Raw genomic sequence first — 25,902 nt, 5'->3', positions numbered from 1 at the left:
CCTTAGGTTATATGCTGAGCTGTCCTGAACATACTGGCTCTCTGTTCCTTAATTTCCCCGGGGTGTTGCTGCAAGACTGCATGTGGGGGGAACTCTGCAACAAAATGACTGAAATGGCAGCTCAAAGACCATGATTATTTGATTTCACAGTATTACAGAACCAAATTATTGGCCCCTTACAGCTGGCATGAGTCTCAAACTAGATAAGAGATTCTGCTAATAACTGAAAACAGCTGCAGCAGTCTTATATTTTGTGTTTTCAAAGAGTTCTCTCTTTCTTGTACTAAAAAGAGTTCTGTTAAATGGAATATGTTCATCCAAAGAGATTTTGATTCAAAAGAAAAAAAAAAACAATACTGTAACTGAAAAGTTGAGTAACTCAAAAATGTGCTGTTATGATATAAGGCTCAGTCATTTCGACAAAACTTTGCAGGCAACAAAGGTCTATTTTCAATAGTGTAATGTATGAAGCACAGCTCACACAGTCACTTTCAAACCAAATAGCTTTTTGTTGGTCAATGTCAGATTCCAGATCGTGTGGATTCCTATTGAATTGACTGGATTTACCAAACAATGGTAAACGTGACTGAACTTTTAGACATTTTTTTTAACAAAAAGTTGTTCACATTCGCTGTTAAAGGTCAGATCAAAGAACATTTAAAAAGCTCTGAATGGACCTTAAGGCGTTAAACTTTTTCAGAGCCACAACAAATCGTGACTGACTCTAAGCACATTAGTATCACAAAGCAGTCGCATAACTTTCAAATCAAATCTAAATATTCAGTTCTCACTAAAAACACATATTCTGTTGTGAATTGTTTATTTATAATGCTGCATATATAAAAACGTACAGAAACACCAGCACACTATTTTACAGCATCAAACATTTGCAGACAGAAGGTCTTAAATGTGAGTGACAATCAGACAATTACATTGGACATTTACATTAGTACAAGCGATTTGCATCAGCGTACAAGCACAATACATTTGTCACCAAAGCATGAAAATTATGCATTGTAGCAAGAGGCGTTTCTTATTGTGTTCGGCTTTTCTATGAAGTCCATGGTAAATCAGAGAAACAGTGCGCACGTCACTTCCAGCAGTTATTTGATGATTCACTTCAATCACTCCAAAGGAACATAATTGAATAAGACAGCTTAACCAAATTGCTTTGTTGTCCATGAAAGCAGGTTAAAATTGCAATATGATTCAAGGGAAAGACACTGAATGCTGAACATTTTGACAAATATCTTACATAATTTACATTTTCTGTGAGCACAAGTGAATACATACTTTTTTCTTCTTTCTACAAATAAAGCAATGTTATCACTTATAAAATAATGATTAACATTTAAATGTTAAAGGGGACTTAAAAGGCAACTATAAGATATATACATATTTATATATACACTTCTTGAATACTGGACCAATCTAACAGATACATCAGATGCATGACTGTGAACATCACAGATAGTCAAATAAGCTCAGCTTATCGGGGTAATTTGGGGTCAATAATATAGTATTTATATAAAGTTTCACACTGATATCTACTTTAACAGTCTTTCTCTATACCAAAATTGTAAAACAGCTCTTTAGGGGAGGCCTAGCTAGATGCATAAAGAGGATCAACCTACGGCAACTCCTATAGATGAGGGTGTTAGACACCTGTGGTGACCTGCGTGACCTCCGAGCTCATGTCAACACTGGGTTGGCAGTGGGACTCCAGTGATGACATCTCCAGGACTAGTCATACCTGCTGATTTGTCCTGTCAACCGTGTTGCCACTGGACTGGCCCTCACGCTGGGGGTTCCTGGTGCGCGTGGAGTTCTGCAGGTCCAGCACGGAGGGACTGGAAATACAGAACTCCCTGAAACAACGCTTGAAGTTCTCATCCAGGAAGGCGTAGAGCACCGGATTGAGGCAGCTGTTGGTGTAGCCGAGAGCGATGCAGAAATGCCAGGTGACGGTCTGCAGGAGTGAGCTGGGAATGGTCACCAGTGCCTTGAGGATCACAAAGATGTGGATCGGCGTCCAGCAAACGATGAAAACCGCCACCACCACCAGGACCATACGGGTGATGCGCCGTAGGTTGCGGTCCTTCTCCTTAGAGCCAGACAACATGCGCACGCTCTTCAGGCGGAGGATCATCAAGCCGTAACAGACGGTGATGATGAGGACGGGCATGATGAAGGCAAAGATGAAGACGCAGATCTTCAGGAGGTTCTCCCAGTACCAGGAAGGGTGGGGAAAGAGCAAAGTGCAGTCAATGACCGCAAACGCTGTGAAAATAAGAATATACCTCAGTACAATAACAGTGAGACATGTGAAAATCAATTCATTTGCAAAGATGACAGTTAAACCACTAGTCATTATTTCCTCAAGGCATTGTTTAGGGAGCGTCAGAGATATTATGATTTTCTCACCTAAATGTCTAGAAGTGACAATCTAAAATGTTCTGCCTCACTTCTCTCATGTCTGCAAAATTTGTGTCAACACAGAAACAAAACTGAACATTTCCAGTATTGAGAAAACTGTCTTAATGCATCAAGAGAAGATTAAGCTAAGAACCGGGTGAATGCAGTGGTTCCCTCCTTGTGGTGCGCAACAGGTCTTGCGGACAGAATATAAAAAACGGTTCTGTATGTTAGTTTTAGTTTTTTTCGAAATATGATTATTATTGTTTTATAGAATACCATTATTAATTTATACAACAAAACTAAACTGTCTAATGAAATTTTCATGACCAATTGGTAATGGTTCTTTTTTGATTTAGAAATGTTCATAACAGTGATCATCTGTCACTTTGTGGAAGCTAGTTAAAAGGCGATAGTTAATTTCAAAATATAAAAATGATTAAATGTTTATCATTGTAATTGGCCTAGAAGAGGAATAAAAACAGATAATGGCTTAGTTCACCACAAAATGAAAATAATTCTATTATCAATTCACCCATATGTCTTCCTAAACCTGTGTAACTTTCTTGCTTCTGTGGAAAACAGAAGAAGATATTTCTTCTTACTTTACATTGAGTGTACATAAGAGAATGTGGTGGTAAACATACAACTGCCGTGGTACTCAATAGTGGTGGAGGCCATGACCATGACAGGGAGACCGATGGCAGAAGAAAGGATCCAGTTACACACGTTGACAATCTTGGCGTTTCTGGGGGTTCGGAAGTCCAGGGCTTTAACTGGGTGGCAAACAGCGATGTAGCGGTCGACACTCATAGTGGTGAGGGTAAAGATACTGGTGAACATGTTGTAGTAATCAATGGACATCACAATCTTGCACAGCACGTCTCCAAAAGGCCATGTACCCATCAGGTAGTTCACACTCTGGAAGGGCAGAGTGCTTGTTGCCAAGGCATCTGCTAAAGCAAGATTGAAGATGTAGATGTTGGTCGCAGTTTTCATTTTGGTGTATCTGCAATAGATAAAAATAGATCGGAAAACCAGTTTGAACAGGGCGAGTAATGGGTATGTGAAGGTACTATAGAAACGGACTTGAAAAAACACCCCTTTCCCCATATTATATTATATATATATTATGATTTCAGTTACAATGCACATTGTGCTTCAAGCCATTAAGTACGGTACCATGTGCATCTTCTAATGCAACTGTGACCTTCATTGAAATGTTAATTTAAGAGGCCAGATAACCACCATTATCTACACCATTATGCAAATGCACTCTCCACAATACCACTGCAGTAATGTTTCAGACATATTTTACCAGCTTTTCAGCACTTTTTTAAAATCCAATTTAAAAATAGGAATATGTGCTGAGGTGTAGAGATTTACGGCAATGTTGTTTTATGTATTGCATCATATACACGTCTATTCAGAAATACACAGGTTAAATTTTAACAGGATAAGTAATCCAAAGTCCTCTTGTAAAACACGGGCAGACAAATGGAAAAGTACAATTACAAAAAGAGATGATTTAAACCTGAAGTTTAGGAACTGTCAAATAATAAAAAATAATAAAATTATTTCAAAAGAGATGGATGGATAGATATTTTGTTCTTTCTGGAAGACACTATGATTTCGATTTTATCGCAAAAAGAAATGTTAAACCCTACTGATCATAGACGTAATCCCAGCTTGACTTTCATAATACCAGTGTTGGAGTAGCATGAAAGAATGGTTTGCATACATCACAGGAAGCTATAGTTACACAAGGCATTTGAGCCTTAACTGAGTTGCACATTTTGTGATGAATTGGAAAGATACTTTTGGTGTGGAAAATGGAAGGTAATTTTCATGCTATTGTCTGATAGAGAACCCCATGAATGATAGAGAAACAGGGGGGATCTTTCAATCGCTGAAAAAATAAGATATTGATTTAAACAATAATTTAGTCTAGAATAATAAAACTGAGTGCAAAGTGGTTGCCTGCATCAATCTAAATACATTAGCTTTTTGTGAATAATGCATAATTAATGGATACTTGGCTCATTTCCATGAAATATATTGATATTTAGCGGCTCATTTTCCATGAAATATATTGATATTTAGCACCTCTTTTCTATCTTAAGGCCTCTGTCCCTTCCGTAATGGGGCGTTCTGAGACTGTACATCAAATCACATCCTTACTTTATCAAGATATTGCAGATCTATCTGGTTCATTCCTTTAACTTTAAAAACTGCATTTAAGAAAATTCCTGGGAATGCTGGGGACTTTTATTTAGAGATACTTATACAGCTGGTATTCTTTTGTAGTAAACGCTACATCCAGATGAAAGAAAAACATACTTTAAAGACTTTGTTCCTTACCGTTCTTCTGGGAAAGATAATAAACAAGATGAGTCATGCGGCAATCTGGACTATGAAGATACACAATTTCTGATGTATTGCAATAGCAGCAGAGATGATAAATTAAGAGCATTTACACTATGTAAACTACCATCCCTGTAAAAACGATTATGGTTGTCAGAGATCCAATGTTTGACTTCTACAGAAATATACATAAGTCAGGACACAGTCTAGTACACCCAAATATATACAGTCAGCTATAGAAATATGGCCAGTGTGTGTGTGGACAAAACGACATCTGCAAAAAACACAGCAACTGCAGTTCCGCTTAGCTGGCTGTCACAGGCCAAACTGAAGAAAACATGAATAAGGACAGGCTAAGCTTATTAAAAAAAAAAAAAAAAAAAACCTGTATGGTTTCCAAAAAAAAAAGACGTTTTTCAACAGTGATAATAATAAGAAATGTTTCTTGGTGTAAATTATAATAAATTATAAGTAATTTATTTTAAACCGTAATAATATTTAAAAATATTACTGTTTTTAACTGTATTTGGATCAAATAAACGCAGCCTTGGTGGGCATAAGATACTTTTTTCAAAAGCATTAAATATCTTACGGACCCCAAACTTTTGAACGAAAGTGTATTTATTTAAATTAATGTTCACATTTATTTTTCTAAATAATTTTTTGCAACTTTTATCTTATTTTAATTGTTAAATTGAATTGTAAAAAGGCCATCACGACCAGTGTTGGGTAAGTTACTCTAAAAAGTTATTTATTAGCTACATCTCAACAGTGTAATTAGATTACTACTAATTACTCGGTCTAAAAAAAAAAGGTATTGCATTACTCATTACTAATTACTTTCCAAATCCCATATCAACCTCGAACCAGCTGAACACCAGCAGACATGAAGCTCTTTTAATTATTTCAAATAAATAATATAAAATCGCATAAATTATTCTTGAACTGGTTAAAGTATTTAAAGGGTGAAGGTTACATTATAAACATTAACATTTTTACCAGTAGACATTACATTTTGATGTTAAATATTTTTTTTATATAGAATTGTTTTATAGTCTGTACACTCTAAAAAATGCTGCGGGATGTTTCAACCCATGTTTGGGGCAAACAGTGAGAACTGGACCCTAACCTAAAGTGTTACCAAATGGTTGGGTTTGTCTATTAACTAGTTGCTTATTAGCATGCATATTCCTAGGAAATTGGCTGTTTATCAGTACTTATAAAGCACATAATAATGCCTTTCTTCTGCTTGAACATAATTCTACATCCCTTAATCATTTTCAATACCTAAACTGAACTTCATTATATATTAATAATCAGTAATAAGGAGTTTGAGGCAAAAGTCGTAGTTAACAGTGAGAACTGGACCCCTGATCTAAAGTGTGACCAAAAAAAAAAAGTAAATCAACTTTTGGGTTTGTCCATATTTGACCCAAACATGGGTTGAAACAACCCAGCATTTTTTAGAGTGTACAGTAATTATATCAGATGTAACTAATTAAATTACAGCAAAATTAAGAGTAATCCCCATTATTTTTCAAGGAAAAAAAAAAAAAAAAAAAGGTACAGTGAGTACTTTGTATTGCATTACACCCAACCCTGATCATGACATTCTCTGTAACAGATAAAATGAAAATAAAATTTAAAAAAGCATTGAAAACAATTCTTTATTTTTATTTTTATGTTTCGACAGCTGTAAAGCATTTGTGAAAATGCCTAGACACAACACCCTTCCCCACAGTGAGGTGGACTGATTCATTCATCACTAACTAGAAGTCTCATGTAAGGGTTTAGGCCAGCAGCCATTACTAATGATTTGTTTGTCATCCAAGGGCTCTTTGCATCAGACAAATGGTCACACCGTTTATTTTCCCCACAAGGCGCTGACTAATTATGAGGGCATCTCAGGGACGCACTGCTCCTCTGTACTCCACATTAAAGACTTCAGAGGTGAAATGCCAAACCTTTGAGTCTTTTCACTGAGTGGAGGAGCTGCTCTTCTGTGTTGTGAACATCACGTACTGGAAGGCAAGCACATTAAAAATGTATTTATCTTCCTCGCTGAATCAACACTGATGGTTAGCAGCATACAGTATATGTTGTGTTTTGGATGCTGGTGAGCAGTGTTTTTACAGCAAGATTACAGTACATCTATGTCCTCACTGAAGCTTTGTAAATCAACCATGGGAAGTTTACCAAGAGAATAAATGCATTTCGGACAACATGCCTAGCAACCAAGACCTCTGATTAACCTAGAGGAAGGTGTGCAGTATTGCTTATGGAAGGAATTAGGACTGTCAACCAACAGCTTAGAGCAGAGTCCATAAGTTCAGAATGGACATCGACCTGCTAACTCCGAGATGAAGACAGACACATGTCTTCTAGTTGACATGTTTTCTACAGAGAGCTGTCTCTATTCAAAAGTTAAAACATTAATGTAATGTGTGTCGTTTAGAAGGTGGTCTTTGTCAATTTGCTTGAGTGAAGCTGAGCCGATTTAAAATTTCTGAGTATAATTATTTTTTCTTTGCCTCTGGCATGTAGAAAGAAAAAACTAGTGCTCAATGATGAAACATGACAGGTGAAAATGGGGAAAACATCTTGTGAAAATAGGGCTTTTAAATACCCTGCTTGTGCACCTTCAGGCATCGATGGTGAGAATATTTTCTTCTGTTACGGTTGTATTCTCAATGTTATTTCCATAAATTACTTTTAAAGAAAAATCTTTTAAAGAATCCTGTTTAAAAGTCAGAGTCATGTCGTAATGTTAAATAAAGAATAGGCTATTACTCTCAAAATTGTATGAAGACAAACCATAATAGCGCCATTTCACTCACATTAGGCTGTTCTTTTGAACTTTCTATTCAAAGAATATCTAAATCCTGAAGTAAATGTATCACGGTTTCCTATAATATCTTAAAATATTAAGCTGTTTTCAACACTGATAATAATATTAAATGTTTCGTGAGCAGCAAACCAGCATGAATGATTTCTAAAGGATCACGTGACACTGAAGATTGGAGTAATGATGCTGAAAATTAAACGTTGTCGTCACAGGAATAATTTACATTTAGAAATATATTAAAATCAAAATGATGCCCTTTAAATTGTAATAATATTTCACAATATTACTGTCTTTACTATATTTTCGATCAAATAAATGCAGCCCATGGTGAGCATAAGAGACTTGTATTAAAAACATTAAATCTTATCAACAGAAGTTTATTTATTTAAATTAACATTCAAACATTTATTTGTTTAAATTAATTTTTGCATCTCTTACATTTTCTTCATAATGAAAGGCTTCATTTTTAAAGGATACCGTTTAAAACTGAGGGTCATGTCTTTAAACAATACTGTTAAATTTGTATGATGACAATCCATAATAGATTAACATTAACCGTCATTTCAAAGACAATGCATTTGTACCGTAAATGACTATTGTTGAAGACAAGGAACTTGAAGGAAGAGTGTAGTAACCAGGCAAATCAGATTTTGTTGTGAAAAAACCAAGGACTTGCTTGTTGCTAGGGAACACCAGAACATGTGCAGATTTCTTATACCATCTACCTATGTGCAATCTGCTCATAGATATGGACATAATGATATGTTAAATTACATTAAGGAAACACTTGGAACAAATGAACTTTATGGTGTACATGAATTAGATGTTGCAGTAAAATAATTAACATAAGGAAATTTTGCATCACAAAAAAAGGACGATGACTCAAAATATTCAAAGCTTTGAAATTACGTGTTGGTTATCACTGGTTATTTGATTTGATAGAATGTATATGAAAAAAAAATGCATCATTTGCATGCATCAAATGCATCATACACAGCTGTCAATCCAAATGACAAGATTTTAAAATGAGCACCAGCAAACATTTTCATCTTTAAAAGCAAGAAAAGAAGAAAATGGGATAGAAACAGATGAATCACTCAAAAGCTTCTTTTCTCTTTTTTCATGACGCGCTTCTGATTTCAAAGCCTCCAGAATGGCTGAGGAAAATATGATAATGTAACCAAACTAATCTGAGGGAGTCATGCATGAATTGCCTATGCTGATTTAAAACTCATCAAAGGTGACGTTTACATTTAGAATGTCAGACACGGTCTACCTAAGGCACGGTTGCAAGGCTGCTGTCCAGTCCAGCAGCTGGAGTCCCAACAACAACCAGTCAGCTTGTCCTTATGTTTCTATGCCAATTAGGTGGATGTCAAGTGCAGTCTTTCTCTGTCAGGTTCATGTCAGGTAAAAATGATAAGGGTATTGACAAAAAGTCAATCTATAGCTCTGAGATGCTGAAATGTCTCCAGGAATCTGTTTGGGCTTTGAACAACAATTTTCATTTAGGCTACTATATATGTTGCTACTGTCCACCTGCACTTGCCCTTTAGGTGGCAAAACCAGTGATGCGAGTATTAAAAGACAAAAAATAACCCTGATAAAACATGACAATGCCAAAGACATCGAATTAGAAGTAAAAAATGTAAAACATTTCTCTAACCAAGCCATTATTATTCATTTCCACCATATCAGCCAAGGCAAGCACTGCGGTTTTATCTGACACCGAATAATGTTCTTTCAATGATTCTGCAGTGCAGAGCAGTTTGGTCTGTCTCTTGCATCCCTAAAAATATTCTCATTTAGTCCATTCACACAACACAACAGTTCCATTCCAACGTCACGCATGATTGGTCAACAGAGCTCTATATCCTCCTGTGAACATCCGTTCCACATTGAGTCTGTGTTTTGCGAACACTGACTGCACTTTGTAGATTATTGACAGTAATAGTACAAACTAATAGCCAAACATAAGACATAGTGGCATAAGACATAGTGGCATTTATTAACAGTTTGCGACTTTGCGGCATGTAGCACAAATCCTGTTTTAGCGTTACAAACTATTGCCAGGATTTACTAAAGACATGAAGGGAAAAATCAGTGATGAAAAGGCGTGGACGCGGCTGACTTTATTGCATATCCATTTGTAGGAATTTCATTCATCAATATCTTCTGCCAATTTTAGACCCTGTTTACATATATTATATACTTAGAATATAGGCCTACTTATATACCCTGAATACTTGTATGAAGATGGTTTGGTCGACCGGATCAGAAGTAGACGAGGGAGAGACACACAAGTTTAGCAGGTAACAATTTCTGGTTCCCAGAACATTCTTCTTTTAAGGTTTGTTTTTGGTTAGCCGGGAAAGTTCACTTAACGGGAATAGAATGTTAGTTTTTGGTTTGTATAACGATATTCTAACATTACTTTAACATTTCCCTAACGTTGGTCTAACATTATTATAACGTTTCCCTAGTTGTGCAGTTTAGCGGGATCTGCTTCTTTTGGTCCATAAACAAAAACATTCTCGATTAACATAACCTATCATGTTCTCTTCAAATCTATCCGAAATCATATTTACTCTCACATCTATAGGCTATTAATTATACGTATGGATTTAATTAAGAGATCGACAAACCAATATAAGTCAGGTAGTCAAACGAAGTGAAGTTCACAACGTAATTTTGGGTGGAGTGAACCCATATTATCTTTCACGCAGATAATTTCAGGTGGAGTGAACCCATATTGCGCAGATAATTTCGGGTGGAGTGAAACCATATTATCTTCCACGCAGCCACTCACCTTGCTCTGGCATCAGCTTCTTTGGCATCCCTCCACCTCCACCAACATTAGCATCTTGCTACCATACTCATCCAAGCATAAATAATCCCACTGGGGGGTATATCTAAGCTTGATTTGAAGCTGCTTCCTCGAGCCCCTCCACTGCGGACAGTAAGCCAAATACGCTTAACCCTATTAGCTTAAATATAATATGGGGAAAGCAAAGTAACTATGGGCAAAAATAACCACCTTGCAAGTTATTTTATGATCGCAGAATAACCACCATTATAGAATGTTCTGTATAAGTTGTTTTAAGGTTATTTAAAAATAACCACCCTACAATGTTCTAGATGTTCTTTTATGGTTGCACAATAATAACCTAAAAATAACCATTATTTTTTCAGATCTTTCAATCTAATGGACGAAATAAGCGTGCGCAATTTACATATGAACATGCCCAGAGACGAAGGAATAGCATACAGAGAGCGAACATTGTGCTTGGTACGTTTTTCATCTTCAATCTAAACTTTCAGTCTTCAGACGACGAAGTTAAATCCCCTCTGGCTAGCGCTCTTCCTATAATGTTTACGCATTAAGTCAGTAGGCTGAGAGAGGTCTTTTGTGGCTGTTTGAACACATTCAAACACATGAGCGTCTACACTACTAACCTGGTATTAAAATATATTTTGGTCGATCAGATCACAAGTGGACAATACTAAATGTAGGTAACCGGTTCTAAAACGTTTTGAGCTTGTCCACTTTCGACCACATCCAGAGTTGAAATCGTATTTGACCCAGTTTACTTTCGTAATGTAGACGTCCATGTGGTCAAAAGCGTTCGAACAGCCACAAAAGACCGCCTACTCTGACCTAACGCGTAAACATAATGGAAAGTGCTCTAGCCAGACAGATATAAAGATACAAACCAGATACCCAAGTTTGGTTTGAAGATGAAAAATGTACCAAGCACAATGATCCATCATCATTCCTAATTTCTAACACTCACTCGGCATGGTCTTGTGGCTATCAGAACAGAAACAAAAGCAACTGCTCTTGGTAATGATTTTCTGTTTTCTCTGGTCGTGTTCATAATGTAAATTGTGTGAGCTTATTTCATCTATATCGAAATATCTGAAAAAGTCCATACATTTACCCGCCCATAGACCCTCCTAAAGCAATCTGATCTAACTCTTTTCAACTACCTCTGTGTAACACACACAGATGGGAACAGAAATATGGTAATGTAAAACTGCTTTATTGAAAAGCATAGGAGACAAAGAGCGGGAACCAGGTGATAGTGAGTGGATGGTGACTGAAGATTGTAGATGGTGACTTAGCTAGCTGTAGATTGACGTGGAGTTTCTGTGTAGATGGTGAGGAAAGGCAAGTATTCAGTCGAGTAGCCTGTATGTCATTGAGCATAGACGAGACCAAACCCTGAAGGAGAGGAAAGTGACTGAAGATATAGGGTGTGATAATGAGGATGATGGTTTTCAGGTGTGGGTGATAGAGGAGTGTGATCAGGTGTGAGCCAGGGAGGATGATGGGAAGTGTAGTGCCGAGGGTGACTGTGATGTGGTCAAAAGTGGACAAGCTCAAAACGTTTTAGACCCCATTTACACCTGCATTTAGCATCGTCCACTTGTGATTCAATCGACCAGGAGTAGGCCTTAGAAGCACCTATTTATTCAATCTAAGATATAAACAAGACCAGAGGGGAAATAGAAAAGAAAAATACAAATATATACTGTTTTGTATTGTTTCTCTCTTCTTTTTTTGTTGGCAAAAACATTACTGGGAGTGGGTTGAATACAACCTCTCGAAACAATTTCCTTCTAGACAGGAGCTCTTTTTCCACAAATTATATAATGGATCATAAGAACCATTAGGATTGCACAAGGATCAATAGACATTTGTGGCTACTGTACCTTTTGTTAGCTCAGTATACATCATGGGTATATTTACCTGAACATTCTGAAGACGGGTTCAAAATGCGATATAAAGTGAAAAGGGAGCAAAAAGCCGGGGCTGCATTGAGTAAAGCTGTCTGAAACCTAAAGACATTAATCAGTCAAGTTAGAGCTCAGTATAAACTAAATAACCCCTCTTTTGATTGTCTCTGTAATGCCGAATGCAATGTGATTTTTACTTTTATCATAATAATTGAATGTTTGAGGTTCATTTGGCACAAATCAAGGGGAAAAAATGCAGAGATAAGGGAGGGATATCAGCAAGCTTTTGCTAAATAAAACAAATGAGAGAAACTGTGGTCAGTATTGATTCTTTTTTTTTTTTGCCTTATCTCTTGTGTACTTTCCTGTGGAACAGTAGTAAAAACAAGAACAACCTTTTCTCAAGATGTGTATGAGAAACTAATCCAAAATTAATTGATATGTACAAATGTTTACTTTCATTCAAGTATCCTTCTGCCTACAGAAATAAAATTGATGAATGTTTTCCATTTATTTCTCATTTGTTTCTAGCTGCAGGACACATGTAAAGGATGCGGTTATTGCCAGAGCCGAAATGTTGTAAACAATCGCATAAGCTTCTCCATCACAACAAGAAGCTTATGTTATGTGAACTCGCAGCATTTACCCTCTCTCAGCACTTGAAACTAATTTTCCGCACAGCTGTGACTGTTTATCACTTGCAAGAATGCATGAACACTGGATGCTCAACAGTTTCAAACAAAATGCAATGCGTTAAAAAAGGTTTCTGGAAAAGGTTACATTTTCACATTGTCAAGAAATGGAGACGCAAGTTAAAATGTTAAGCAGACTGTTTTAGAACACATTTTTACAGCCAGGAGTACATACCATTTTTTATTTATATCATTTTGAGACCACAGGAAAAACAAACAATTTAAAAGACAAAGTTTTCCTAATGAATATCATATCTATGGTTTGCATCAAGGTAATTCCAAGTGGAAATTATAAATAAGAGAGAGAAAAAAAGAGAAAAACTTAAATGAGTGCTGTAGTGTAAAGGGGGTTGGTTTTGCCTCATATTTTTTTGTATTTCATTTTGTTTACAACTACAAGCACCACTTTTCATTCCATGGACAAAACCTCAGTTTGGAACCTTAATGTCACCATGAAATCAAAATTCTCTGACGTGCTTTTCGGCATGAGGGCGGGACAACCCGTCACTCACATGAGATCACAGCAATAGCAAACCACAACCATCCAATTCACAATGGACAAAATCAAGACAGTTTTTCTTGTTCAAGAACCCGTTTCACTCGGATATACGTAACAAAAGGGAAGAAAAGACATTCATAACTTCGGTTTCATGCCGACTTTAAAGTCACCATGAAATCAAAATTGACAATTCTTGATTGTTTTTTTTTAGAACATTGCAGTATGTATTATAAATGATTTATCCATGCACATACATTTTTTGTATTTTTTCATATGTCCTTGTAATCTGTAATCTAAACGACTTCCCCTTCCTCTTGCAACAACATTTCTTCTCTTCTCTGATGATGTGTTTACTGGGGTGAGGGCGGGGAAACCTGTCACTCACATGAGATCAATAGTAAACCACAACCATCCAATGATCCAATCAATTCTTGATGGACAAAATCAAGTCCCGTCCCAATTAAGTTTCTTGTACAAGAAGCCGGAACACTTATCAATACATTCTCACTTCCAACTCGTCACATATTGATGCTTTGTCAGGACCCCACAGCGTCACTTTTTAACTTTCAGGGTTGTGCATGCATTCACGGAGCGGGATCATTTTCAGCGACTAAAACCTTAATGCTGCCTTCACATTCTACTGGAAATGTCCAAATTCCCACTTCTGAAGTTGTGATTACGAGCTCATAGCATTCAGTTGCTTTGTTGTCGAAAAGAACAGGAATCATGGAGGACTCCGGGTTTATTCTTGCCTATTGGGAAAATCTTTTTAAAGTCTGTGTAAACTGGAAATTGCAACTGACTTTACTTCAGTGTTGTGATGTATTTCCTCCTCTCCATCTCTTGCGCGTAGCAAACTGACGCTTGCAGTTGAGTGGATAAGGATATTCAGCACAAGCCGTCAAACTGCATGTCATAAGAGAGGGAACGCCATTCCATTGATTTTGATTAAAGTTTATCACGACAACACTTTTTTTCAGTGTATTAACTTGCTCGGGTTAATTGTTCACCACAAGACTATAGTAATGTGCACTAACAAAGTAAATAGTGTCAATTTCAAAATCATATTTAGCGTCCCATTTATTGACTAACATATAAACGCCCAACTAGGAACTTGGATATCAGAATTATCCCAGAGCTTCCAAGTGGTAAATATGACTTCATGTCCAATTTTTAACTATGTGAAGAAAGCGTAAGTTCTACTCTGTTTTTCATATAAAGATATCTTGGATTGAAATAAGAGTTTTTTGTAGTATTTTATAAAAAAAATGTAAATCAGTTTTTGCAATAAATACCTGTAGCCTAACTATATATATAATTTCCTGTTACACTTTTATATTGTTGAGAAGAGGGTAGGTTTAGGGTAGGAGTGGAGTTAGGGGCTCTAAAACATCTATACAAATATACATATTTATAAAATGATTTCTTCTATTACAAATGCAAAGAAACAAATGCATCTGATGCAACAACTGAAGGCCATTGAGTACCCTGCACGACACGTCGAAAATGAAGCAAAAAAAAAAAGTGCCTTAAAAAGTGACGCCAAAGGGTCCTCCTGACAAAGCATAAATATGTGACAAGTTTGGAGTGACTTCTGTTTCATGCCAACTTAAAGGGATAGTTCAGCCCAAAACATAACAATTCTGTCATCATTTGCTCAATCACGTGTCATTACAAATGTGTACATGTATGATTTTTCTTTGTGGAACACAAAATATATACTGTAGCCTATATATTTTATAAAAGTGTTTCCCTCCCACACAGAATAAAACTTAGTTGGATCCAGTGCTGTTTTGGACTCAACTGACTTTCAGTGAATGGTCAGAAACAGTTTTTCAAAATATTTTCTATGTTTAGAACAACATGCAGATTAGTACATTTCTTAATATTTGGGTGAATTTGGGTGATTATCCTATTAAAGAAAAGTGCTAGACCCGTTCTTAAGGTCTTTAGATTTCTGCGTGAGAGTAAACCTGCTGCACCTTGCTTTAAATCGACTTACAATGTCATTACTCAATATTTTTTATTTCTCCCAAGGCTGATTTTATTACCACATGATGGGGTCAATAAACCAATCCATGACTGTAATCGGCTCATTACTCAAAGAAGTAGATTGCACCTACTGAGCTATATCTTTCTTTTGCTTCCCAGGCAGCTGCCTCTAAAACTCTGACTGGTTGCTCATAAACTCTCGGAAAGCACTGAGGCTTCACAAAGCAAAGGAAATTAGGTGACCTTACACAGGGGTCAATGCTTTAGCAATTAAAAGCAAATCGATCGATTCCTGTATGTCTTTATGCTCCATATGCCTCATATATCTGTTGACCAAATATTATTCTGTTTAAGAATGATATACAAGTTGTATTCAACGTCTTAGACACAGCATCTCTGAATTAAGTAGTTAATGTGTGCATGATCTGAAATACAGTGCCACCTATTTAATCAAAATTCTCTAAGACAAACAAGCCCTCACCCTTCTCATTGAAATTCATCCACTATCTGTTTAATTACTGCATTGATTGCATCCTTCCCTTATGCCCAATACGTGATCCTAGGTTTATAAGAGCAGGTCAGATGTGTTTGCCATGTATCTGGTTAGATGAGGCAAGTCACAGAAACCAGTTCTGAATCCTCTTAGCAGTTTACGTGAATAGGTGCATGTATCGGGAAACAGCATGGGCATCTATCTATCTATCTATCTATCTATCTATCTATCTATCTATCTATCTATCTATCTATCTATCTATCTATCTATCTATATCAAAGACATTCACTTTCTGCTGCATTTTAATGGATTATTCATGTGAAGCATCCGCCCAGTTTTGTTCCATTTGCTTGTTCTTCTACATAAAAATAATGAACGTTACTTAATACACGTGATAGAAAAGTACGAGTAGCTACTTCACAATATTAAGTGCCAACTCAATGTGAATGACACGAAATGTGTTGTTCTCTCGCTGAAACGCGAACGCACTCAATGATCTGTTTCATCAGATATGAAATAGCATGCTAGTGCTGAGCTGAGAAACATATATATTTTACAAATGAGAACCACGCATATTTGATATAAAACATGAACTTCGGCAAGATATTATTGACTGAATGACTGATATCGACATAACAGGCAGTTGTTTCTGTAATGTAGGCTAATGCAATGAACGTGCCGTTTACGACTCTAATGGCCGGAAAACACTATTACCATCTCTTTCAACAGGTTCTCTGTGAAATCAATAAGAAATCTAGTTTTTTTAAAGCAATTTATCCCTTAAATGTGCTATTCAGGTGAAGTCAGATGTTTTTGTGCATCGGCAACAGGTAAAGCAATTTACCTACATGTCATCTCTTACCTTATAATAACATACATGACGAGGACGTTGCCCACTAGTCCCAACACACACACTATAGAATATAACGTAGTGATGATGATCGCCACTATAACAGGAGTTGCGCTTTTGTCCATCTCAGCCGTCCTGTCACATCTGGAGCTGTTCATGTTCACGAGATTGGAGCTGTTGCTGAAGTTTTGGCAGAATATGCTGCTATTCGACATCGCTTGGTTAGAAGGCGCATAGAGAAAGTCCGAAATGTTGCCAGCGGTTTCCATGGCAAATGCTGTACGGGTGAGATTCGCCCAAGTTCTTCACGCGCGCGCGGTCTATCAGTCACGTTCTTTGATATCGATACCTGTCCGACTTCAAAATGCTCGGAGTCTCAACTCTCAACCGTTCTACGGAGGCAGTCTGCTGCTGCAAGTCTAGGCTACCTAACAGTCCCTTTTGTTTATGACTCTATGTTAAATCTATCACCGCTGTTCTTACATTACCCTCGTGAAATTGTATCGAGCGTCGCTCATAGCGCGTATTCGCATTTTATTCAACAAAATGACGTCACATATATATGCACATGACTAGAGGCTTTTCAGCAGTCTTTCCAGTGATTCCAGCACTTCACTTGCTCATCGGTGAAGCTGTGTGAATTTACAATCGCTCTTTTGCATCTGCTTCTCCAGCTTGGTTTGCGGCTTAATGCCAGGCGAATTATAGGAGAGTTTGAATTAGGCTTTAAGTATAAAAAAGGAAGTGAAAACAAATGGTTGAGGTCCTAAAAATACATATTCTTTTATGAGTATATTCCATTCAACGGGGGTTTTATTTTAGTAACCTCAAAAGTATAAAGTAAAAGTTAAACAAAGCTCAAATTTTCACATGGAGATAAACAGAAAATATGTAGTAACCATGGCAACAGTAGAGGCTTCAGAATTATTTGTGTTATCTTCAGCATGGAACATTGACAAAACTATATTGAAATATACCTGTATTGTAATTATTTATCACCTATAGGTATATAATTATAATTATAGATTTAAATATCATAACAACACTTAGTCTCCTCACATCCGTGTTGCCCATATTTTTCACTAAATTGATTATATTGATTTGGCTTATGTTGTTTTCTAGGGCAAAATTAAGGGAAATGTTTATTTGCTTTTTTGATGCCAAGATTTAAGGTATGTGGCATATTTACTTTCACAAGTAAACTGACCATGATATTATTAATTTACTATATTAATTTACTGTATAAATATGGATTGTATACCAACACTTAATGTTTTTTTTTTCAGTTTAGGATAAAATGAGTAATTATTGCCATATTGTATTATATTATATAATATAAGATTATAGTCATAATATTTCATGGATATTCAGCATGTAAATAATCTGCTTTCTGATTTTGCTTATCATTTACAATAGCTTAACAATTACAGGAACGGATCAATTTTGAACATTGATATAAATGTCACATTTAGCTGTGCCTCCATTGGTGTGAAATAAGTTGTCTGATGTGTTTCTGTCTCTGTATGTCTGAATGTAATGAGTGCTGTCAGTATGTAATGAGTGCTGTCAGTGAGCGCTGTCTGTGATTGCTTGTGTCTTTCATAATTTCTTCTCATGTTCAGATGAGCGGAAGGAAAAACAATTCCTTTCCTACACAGCTAACACAGTTCATTTTTTTCATTTCGAGGGTTCTGTTGAATAATTAATAATAATCAATATTAAAAGTAATTTAAAAAAACAGGAACAATATTTTAAGACATAAAATATTAATAGAACGTATTTATATTTCAAGATCAATCCACCCGTCCATCCTTACCAAAATGTAACAATGCAGGGCCCTTGGATTTTCAATATAAAACAATAGTCTCTTCAAATGACTTACCTGCCACTTAACTCTGCTTTGAACTTAACAATATAGCTTATTGATGTATTGGGGCTGAGAGACATACCAATTTTTCTGATGGTCTCTAATGATTGTAATGATTTGCCACAGGCCACTGAATCTTTTGAATCCAATGAAAGGTACAAATGACTATACAAATGAGTTTCCCTCCATCAAAGAGAAGAAGGACTCAGAGTACTCCTTCATTTTAATGTTTTATGTTATTGTGTAATTCTGTTAGTATCAGATATCAGGTGTTGCAAAGTCCCAACTAATCGAATAGTAATTGATTTTAATTATCCTAATGTAAATGTCTGTGACATCACTTTCCTTTGAAAGTGTTAAATGCAAGAAATTATATTCTGAGGACATGTTGGGTGAGCATTACCCAGCATTAATTTCATAACGTAATTTCAAGTATGATCCATCATGCAGAAACTAGTATGCATAAAGGTACAAAAGAGATGTGACATAATTTAATTTAATCCAATTATATTCTGGCACCTGGGTTGCTGAAACATTTGCACAAATTATGTTTAACAGAAGTACACACTGTTCACATATTTTTTTCATGTCTTTGAGGTGTGCCTGTGATTTGGTTTTACAATCCATCTTTTGAGTCATCTCGTCCCTATAAGAGTTCAAAAATACTTTTCCTTGCACAGCCCTTCAGCTAACCTAATACAAGATTTAGCCTAGCAGATTTTTGCATATTGCAAATAACTGTCTAAGAAGATTATACAGGGCACTATGTTCTTAGAAATGACTCTTAGCTTTTTCAGTTAGTTGATCTATTATCTGTGATCCAAGACCACAATGAATGGTCCTATAGAGTTGAACACCATTGTCTCCTTAAAGTAGCTACTGTGGTTTATAGGAGCTGACCCTGATCTCCAATTTCTTGGTCAAATGCTCATTTCTCACAGCAGGGCTGTCTTTTATATGCCCTTTTAAATACGATATTGAACTCAGTGATTCCTGGTCTTTTCACCAAAGTGGTGCACTAAATTCTAAATATGTTTAATGACATCTCATCTCATTTAAGATCTTCAGGTTGGATCTGCCAGGCATGCGTAGAGCAATTTAAACCTATTTAAAACGGACTTAGAAGCTTTATTGTTACAGAGTGAAATTATAATAACGAATGTGTCTACTTTGTGTGTGAATTGTATTGTACACTCTTAGAATTCAGTTAAATTAATTTACATGTATTTGTATTTAGCGCTTTTCACAATATAGTTTTAAAGCAGTAGTCTGTTAGTGACATCATCAAAATAATGTCCATATATGTCAGCAGAAATGCAGTTATAAGATAATACAAATCATGCAGTGAGCTAACATTATGTATTCATTCATTTTAGGCAGAAACAATGAGCTCATTAAAGCATACAAGTAGATCATAATTATTACATTATATAGAAAATCTGTCAGTTGTGAATGTTGATTCAGAGTTGGCATTATCTCTTCAGTTGGGCATTTGAGTGCACTATATCTCCAAGGAGTGAACGAAACGAGTGAGTGTGAGTAAATTCGGACGCTGATGTTTACACTGTGCGTCGGAGAGCTGGAGCTGTCGCAGAAAAGGCTTCGTCACATGTAGTGCTAAAACTTTTATCTTACTTACTTTATAAAATAATATTAACAACAATAACAATACAAACACCAGAAAGCTTGCCTGTGACAAGATGGCCACCGGGTGAAGACAGAGTATATCTATGGTTTAAACAATCATGGCTGTGCCTGAAACCGCTCCCTATCCACTATATAGTTGGGTTTCGGTCATTTTGTGTCCGACCGAATTCTAAGGGAGCACCACATCAATCCCTACATTCGTTCACTACTTTTACCGACAATCCTCTCTGAATTTGAGTGTGCATTCCATGTACACTTGCTGAAGCACTATTTCCCACAATCCAATGCGGAGAGAACTGAGCATGCATGAAAGCGAGCAAGTTTAAACCAGAGATTACTTTACAGCTTTCTTATCACCCTATCCTTCTTCCAGTTCACCGGCCACTTACTTTCACGTATTTCGTGAGAAGTGGATGTAGTAAATCCTCTGAACTGTGGCACAAACTAACATGGCGGCGCGCATAGGCTACAGCTCCCTTTTAGGTTGTAGAACCTTTTCTTCTAAAAGTGATACAATGCAAATATGTAGCCATGAATGTGTGCTGCCACTGATAATTTTTCAAATATTTCACATTGTTTTATGTGCCAAATAGCTGTTAAAATAATACACTTGTTAAATATACAAATGCTTGATCAGTTCTAACAAATCATATGATGTAACTGGCACCATTGATTTTGCTGTTGTGGTGTGTATACAGCAAAAAAAAAAAAAAAAGGCAATGAAGAGTTGCTCTGAACATGAGCGGAAATGTTGTGCTGTCATTGAGTGGTAGAGGAGTTTCTCTGTTGCCATGGAGATGAGAACATCCAAGGTGCACCCAAGCAAAGCTTAAAATCCTGTCAATTAGAGATAATTTGTTCAAATGTCCATAAAACAAGGAAAATTACATTACCTCTGCATTCAAAGCCATTTCTCTGTCAATGAATTCTTAACTTTGTCTATGAAACACCTATGAACAACATCATGAGGAATGCCCTTATTGACCCCCATACATTCAACCACATACCAAAAAGAAAGAAAGAAAAGATTTTATCTAAAATAATTTTCTTTTAAAATCTCGTTCTATAATTAAATATTAAGGTATATTAGCACAGCTTATTCAAATAAAGAGAGAGAGAAAAATAAAATAACATTTACAGGTCATTTGTTTTCATTTTTTCTGTTGTGTTGTGTTGTGTTGTGTTGTGTTGTGTTGTGTTGTGTTGTGTTGTGTTCTCTTGTTATGTTTACCATAATGTGATCAGCTTTATTAGTAACTAAATAATGCTCATCCTAAAATCGTATTCATTCAGCTATCGGAATAAAGGATAAGGGAAAAGGAAACAATTCCGATTACTTCCTGAATTCAAAGAAAACCATGTAGAAAGTTGCTGTGTACGGAATTTTCTGGCAATCAAAGTTTCTTTCACTAGGCCTATATGGTAGGCGCTATTACGCATCTTCTGACAGAGTACAGAATCTCCAGATTAAAACACAGGCGAAGAAGCAGAAAAAGGGATAGAAGCATTGCTTATGCACATGTAAAATAACGCGATCGTCAAACATTAAACAGCATATAGCCTTATCAAAACTTCCTGAAACGTTACAGAATGAAAGGAAAAGGAGAGGGCTGTGAAGTTTGGGGTGTTGGTGCAAATGATGAACTCCATCTATGTTTTGATCATCGTTCTGAATCCGATATGGATGAACGTATAGTGACTAAAAAACACTATTTTCATAAGATTTTTGTTCAAAATGCTCCTTTTATTTTTGGCCAAGTGTTGATAAAACCAAAATTTTTTTTTTTAAGCAGATCGAGGCTCTCTTCCTTCTTTTGATCATTATATGTTCAGTTCAGATGTTCATAACAAAATATTCTGGGGTCATGAAAGTTTTGTGAAAATGATAAAAAATGCTGGCGCTGGCTGGCAACGTTTCAAAGGGTTAGGCCTAATGTGAAACATAAAACTGAATTGTACCTTCTCTAATATAAGATAAATTGAGTTTGTTAGTTAGTCAATGTAGATTATAATGAAATATAACACTTTACCTGTAAATGAACGTAATGCTCATCGTATTAAAAGCATTTATTTTAGAATGCCTTTGTCCCTATATGGCTTATAGTGTCTCTGGCCTGGAGGACAACTTTATAGTGCACTTGCTGGGAGTTAATTTGACTTCTGTGTTATTAGACATTTGGGAGTAAATTAAATATTAATGGAATGGCTGTTTTTGATGAGAAAAAAATATTTACCTCATATTTCAGCAGTGAGACAACTTGAATGACTCTTAAAAGCAGCACTGATGTGCTTTAGTCATTATTCCTCGGGTTGTTTCCATGGAGGCCTGTCTTATCAACTCTTCCAGCAAACAAGCTGTTGAACAGGAAGAGGACTTTCGAAGAAGGTACTGTAATCATCCACAATAAATAATAGATATGGTTTTATAACGATTAGAGTAAGATGGGGAAAGATGCCCCCCTGGGGCAAGACCAGAGAAAATCTAATCTCAACACATGCCAGATTTAGTCATTCGAAACAGTTTTGATGTTAATTAATCTAATTGTGTCTCTGGAAAATAATGATCTTCGACTGAGATATACTATATACAATGTTTTTTTTGTCTGAATAGTCATTTTAAATATTTTTACATGTTGTGCTAGGACAACTAAATTTACAAATGTTTCTATTTATTTTTAATAACACATGGCGCATTATCATCCTGTACGCTGAACTTGTATATAAATATGTTTCCAAGTAAATGCACATTGTGGGCATCTTCCCTTCTTAAGCGACTTTGCAATCTTCTGATCCATTATATGTGAAATGTAGAGAACACTTGTCAAACAGACCACAACATTTTCAACATGGCCAATTTGAATAAGCCTTGAAGCATTTACACTTAGGCCTACTTTAAGCCTCGCAAAGATCATATAGCGTGAATTTAGCTTGTGATGGGAAACGTAATAATCATACCCTGCAACCTATTTTTTATGCTTATCTCCTCTATAGCGATTTAATACCTCCAAATGGTTCCTAGGAAATTAGAGGGCAAGGGTATTGCATTTGTAGGTCTGCACCTCCTGAATAATTGAACACATGCTTACAGAACATGGTTTTATTCCCCTGACCCTAAACACTCATTTTGGATGCATCCATCTGACTTTTTCACCTTCTCATTACAGTCTGTTTGAGAAAAGATGCATGTCCCAGTTGCCTTGACTTTGTGTTTACATGTGAGTCACTGCTCATGCTTGTCTTTTTGAGATTTTTCTACTTAAAATAATTGTCCAGAATATATGTTATGAAAGCACTCAAGCATGGAATATGAATATTTTTTTTATAACTAAAGTGCAGGTGTAAACTTAGAATTAATAATGATATGCAGCATGTGATGCTTTAGTTTAATTAGAAATCCACAAAAAACATAATCACTAAATACAACAATTACAAATGTGACAAGATAGCCTAATAATCAGATTTTGGTCACACTTTATTTTAAGGTGATTGTATTTACTCAAATAAGTACTTAGTACATGCACTTAACTACTTGTACTTACTATAGAGTTAGGGTTAGTGTTAGTTACTTGTAATTATGCATAATTTACTGTTATATTACTATAGTAAGTACATGTAGTAATGTGTATGTCACCCTAAAATAAAGTGTTATCCACATTTGTATACTGATGGAAACCTAAATGTCATTTTTGTTCTTTGTTGTTAATTGTAATTTTTTTTAAATACTGGATAATTTCACAGGGAGTTCAATTTATTCATATTTTGATGAGTGCTAATTTATCAATTTCTATTATAACTATTGTGCCCTCAGAGAATATATCCTCAGAGAAAGATTTGAGGTTATGCAACAGCGACCATGCTTGTAAAGGCAGGTCAATGAAGTGTAAAAACAATCGTCTAGATATTTCTATTACAACTTTGAGACCCCTGTGGAGACTCAATCTGAATTCCACCAAGATTCACATAAACAAGAGGCTAACAGGCGTTCACTGTGTTACTTATCAACGTCTGTGAAGAGCCACCACTTTGTCATCGTCACAGCCAATATTAGATCTCTTGAGATAGGCAGACATTATAGCTGAGCATGTATTGAATGTCAAGGAAAAGTAGGAAGTCTGATGTTTTATTTAAACTGCAGTTTACTGTCTGCTGCTGCATTGATAAATGACTTTTATGGAGATTGTGAGCAGATGTATTTGTGCTTGTAATTATACTTGTCAGTGAAAGCTTTAATGCACATGTTTAGGATTAGTCATGGAGTTGACAAATGTGGCTGTAAAAGGCCCTCCGTGGTGCTCTTATCTTCTTCTTTAATGTCCATCAGATGGCACCCATCAGGTGAAAAGGTTCATTCTACTTCATATTCACAAGCTGGTCATGTCAGGATTTAATTGTTGCCAGAGAGACATTGATTTCCATTGCTGTCAGTACTGCTCAGACTTCCTGAGGACAAATAATTACAAGAGAACATTCTTTTCTTTTTGTGCAAAAATATTTGATTCAAATGTTTATTTGAAAATTACATAAACTTAATATCTGCATTGGTGGTGTGACTCCTTCTGCAGATTCCATTGTTACTGAACGGTACAATGTTTTTATGAGTGAGTCATTTGAACCGATTTGCTCAAAACATTGATCTATCCAGGAACGAAACAAGTGTACTATCTTTGCGACCAAGTCATTGAATCATTCACTCAACCAATTTGTTCAAAACACTGATTAATTCAGGATCAAAACTAATGTCATTGAATCATTCATTAAACCATTTGTTCCAAGCAAAGTACTTACATTGCGAGTGCTAAAAAGTTTGTTCTATAAAGTACGAATGTGTGTTGCTCAAAGACGTATTAACGTTTGCTTCTGTTTTTGGTTTGTTTGGGAATATTTTTGTTGTTGCAGTGAAAATAGATAAACTGGCAATGTCTCTAAAATGTAAGTGACTTTATAACAACGTCTTGTTTACTGAACTATCGTATTGTTTAATCGTGCTGTTGGTGACTGCTATATTTGGAACAACAGCAGTCTTGCACTTTGATATTGTTTCTGAATCTGTACAATAAACGATAATGGTTTGAACACTCTGCCTCCTCTTTGTAATAACCAACATGTGTTTTTAAGTATTCAAACAAAGCAGATGTTATCTACATATTGTAAGCTTGCTGAAATAGTTTACAATGTGCCTTTCAACAGGACCTTGACATTACATTCAGTCATTCAATGACGAGCCTTTGACAAAAAAAAAAAAAAGTCATTTATTGAATAAAGAAACCTTAATCAATGTTCTTGGTATTGTTCTCTTGAACTGATTCTTCGTTGCTGATTATTTTATGTGTGCGCTCCTCACATGCTATATACTTTATAAAACTAAGAGAATGTGTATCAGCAACACAGAGCTCAGAAAGTCATCATGATATTGTGGGTTGTATTGTTAAGCCAATGCCAAAGCTTTATCCTGTTTGGATAAATACGTTAACTGTGATTGCAGGCCTGTGTTGTGGATG

General features: G+C 36.0%; 2 protein-coding genes across 2 annotated transcripts in view; both read right to left on the bottom strand.

The window, feature by feature from the left end:
- sf3b5 (splicing factor 3b, subunit 5) overlaps nt 1–25,902 on the bottom strand; it is a 40,728-nt gene that overhangs the window by 5,446 nt on the left and 9,380 nt on the right. The gene's annotated exons all lie outside the window — the stretch shown is intronic.
- oprm1 (opioid receptor, mu 1) lies at nt 806–17,430 on the bottom strand. The gene is made up of 3 exons (XM_079636030.1): nt 16,903–17,430; nt 3,063–3,424; nt 806–2,280 (listed from the first exon to the last, which is right to left on the bottom strand). Exons 1-3 carry the CDS (start codon nt 17,157–17,159, stop codon nt 1,748–1,750), a joined length of 1,152 nt encoding a protein of 383 aa, XP_079492156.1. The 5' UTR covers nt 17,160–17,430; the 3' UTR covers nt 806–1,747.

The sequence above is a fragment of the Phoxinus phoxinus genome (assembly GCF_949152265.1).
Source record: "Phoxinus phoxinus genome assembly, chromosome: 14".
In the NCBI taxonomy this organism is placed as follows: Eukaryota; Metazoa; Chordata; class Actinopteri; order Cypriniformes; family Leuciscidae; genus Phoxinus; species Phoxinus phoxinus.
The sequence above is the reverse complement of the archived record's forward strand: the minus strand, read 5'-3'. Positions and strand labels throughout refer to the sequence as shown.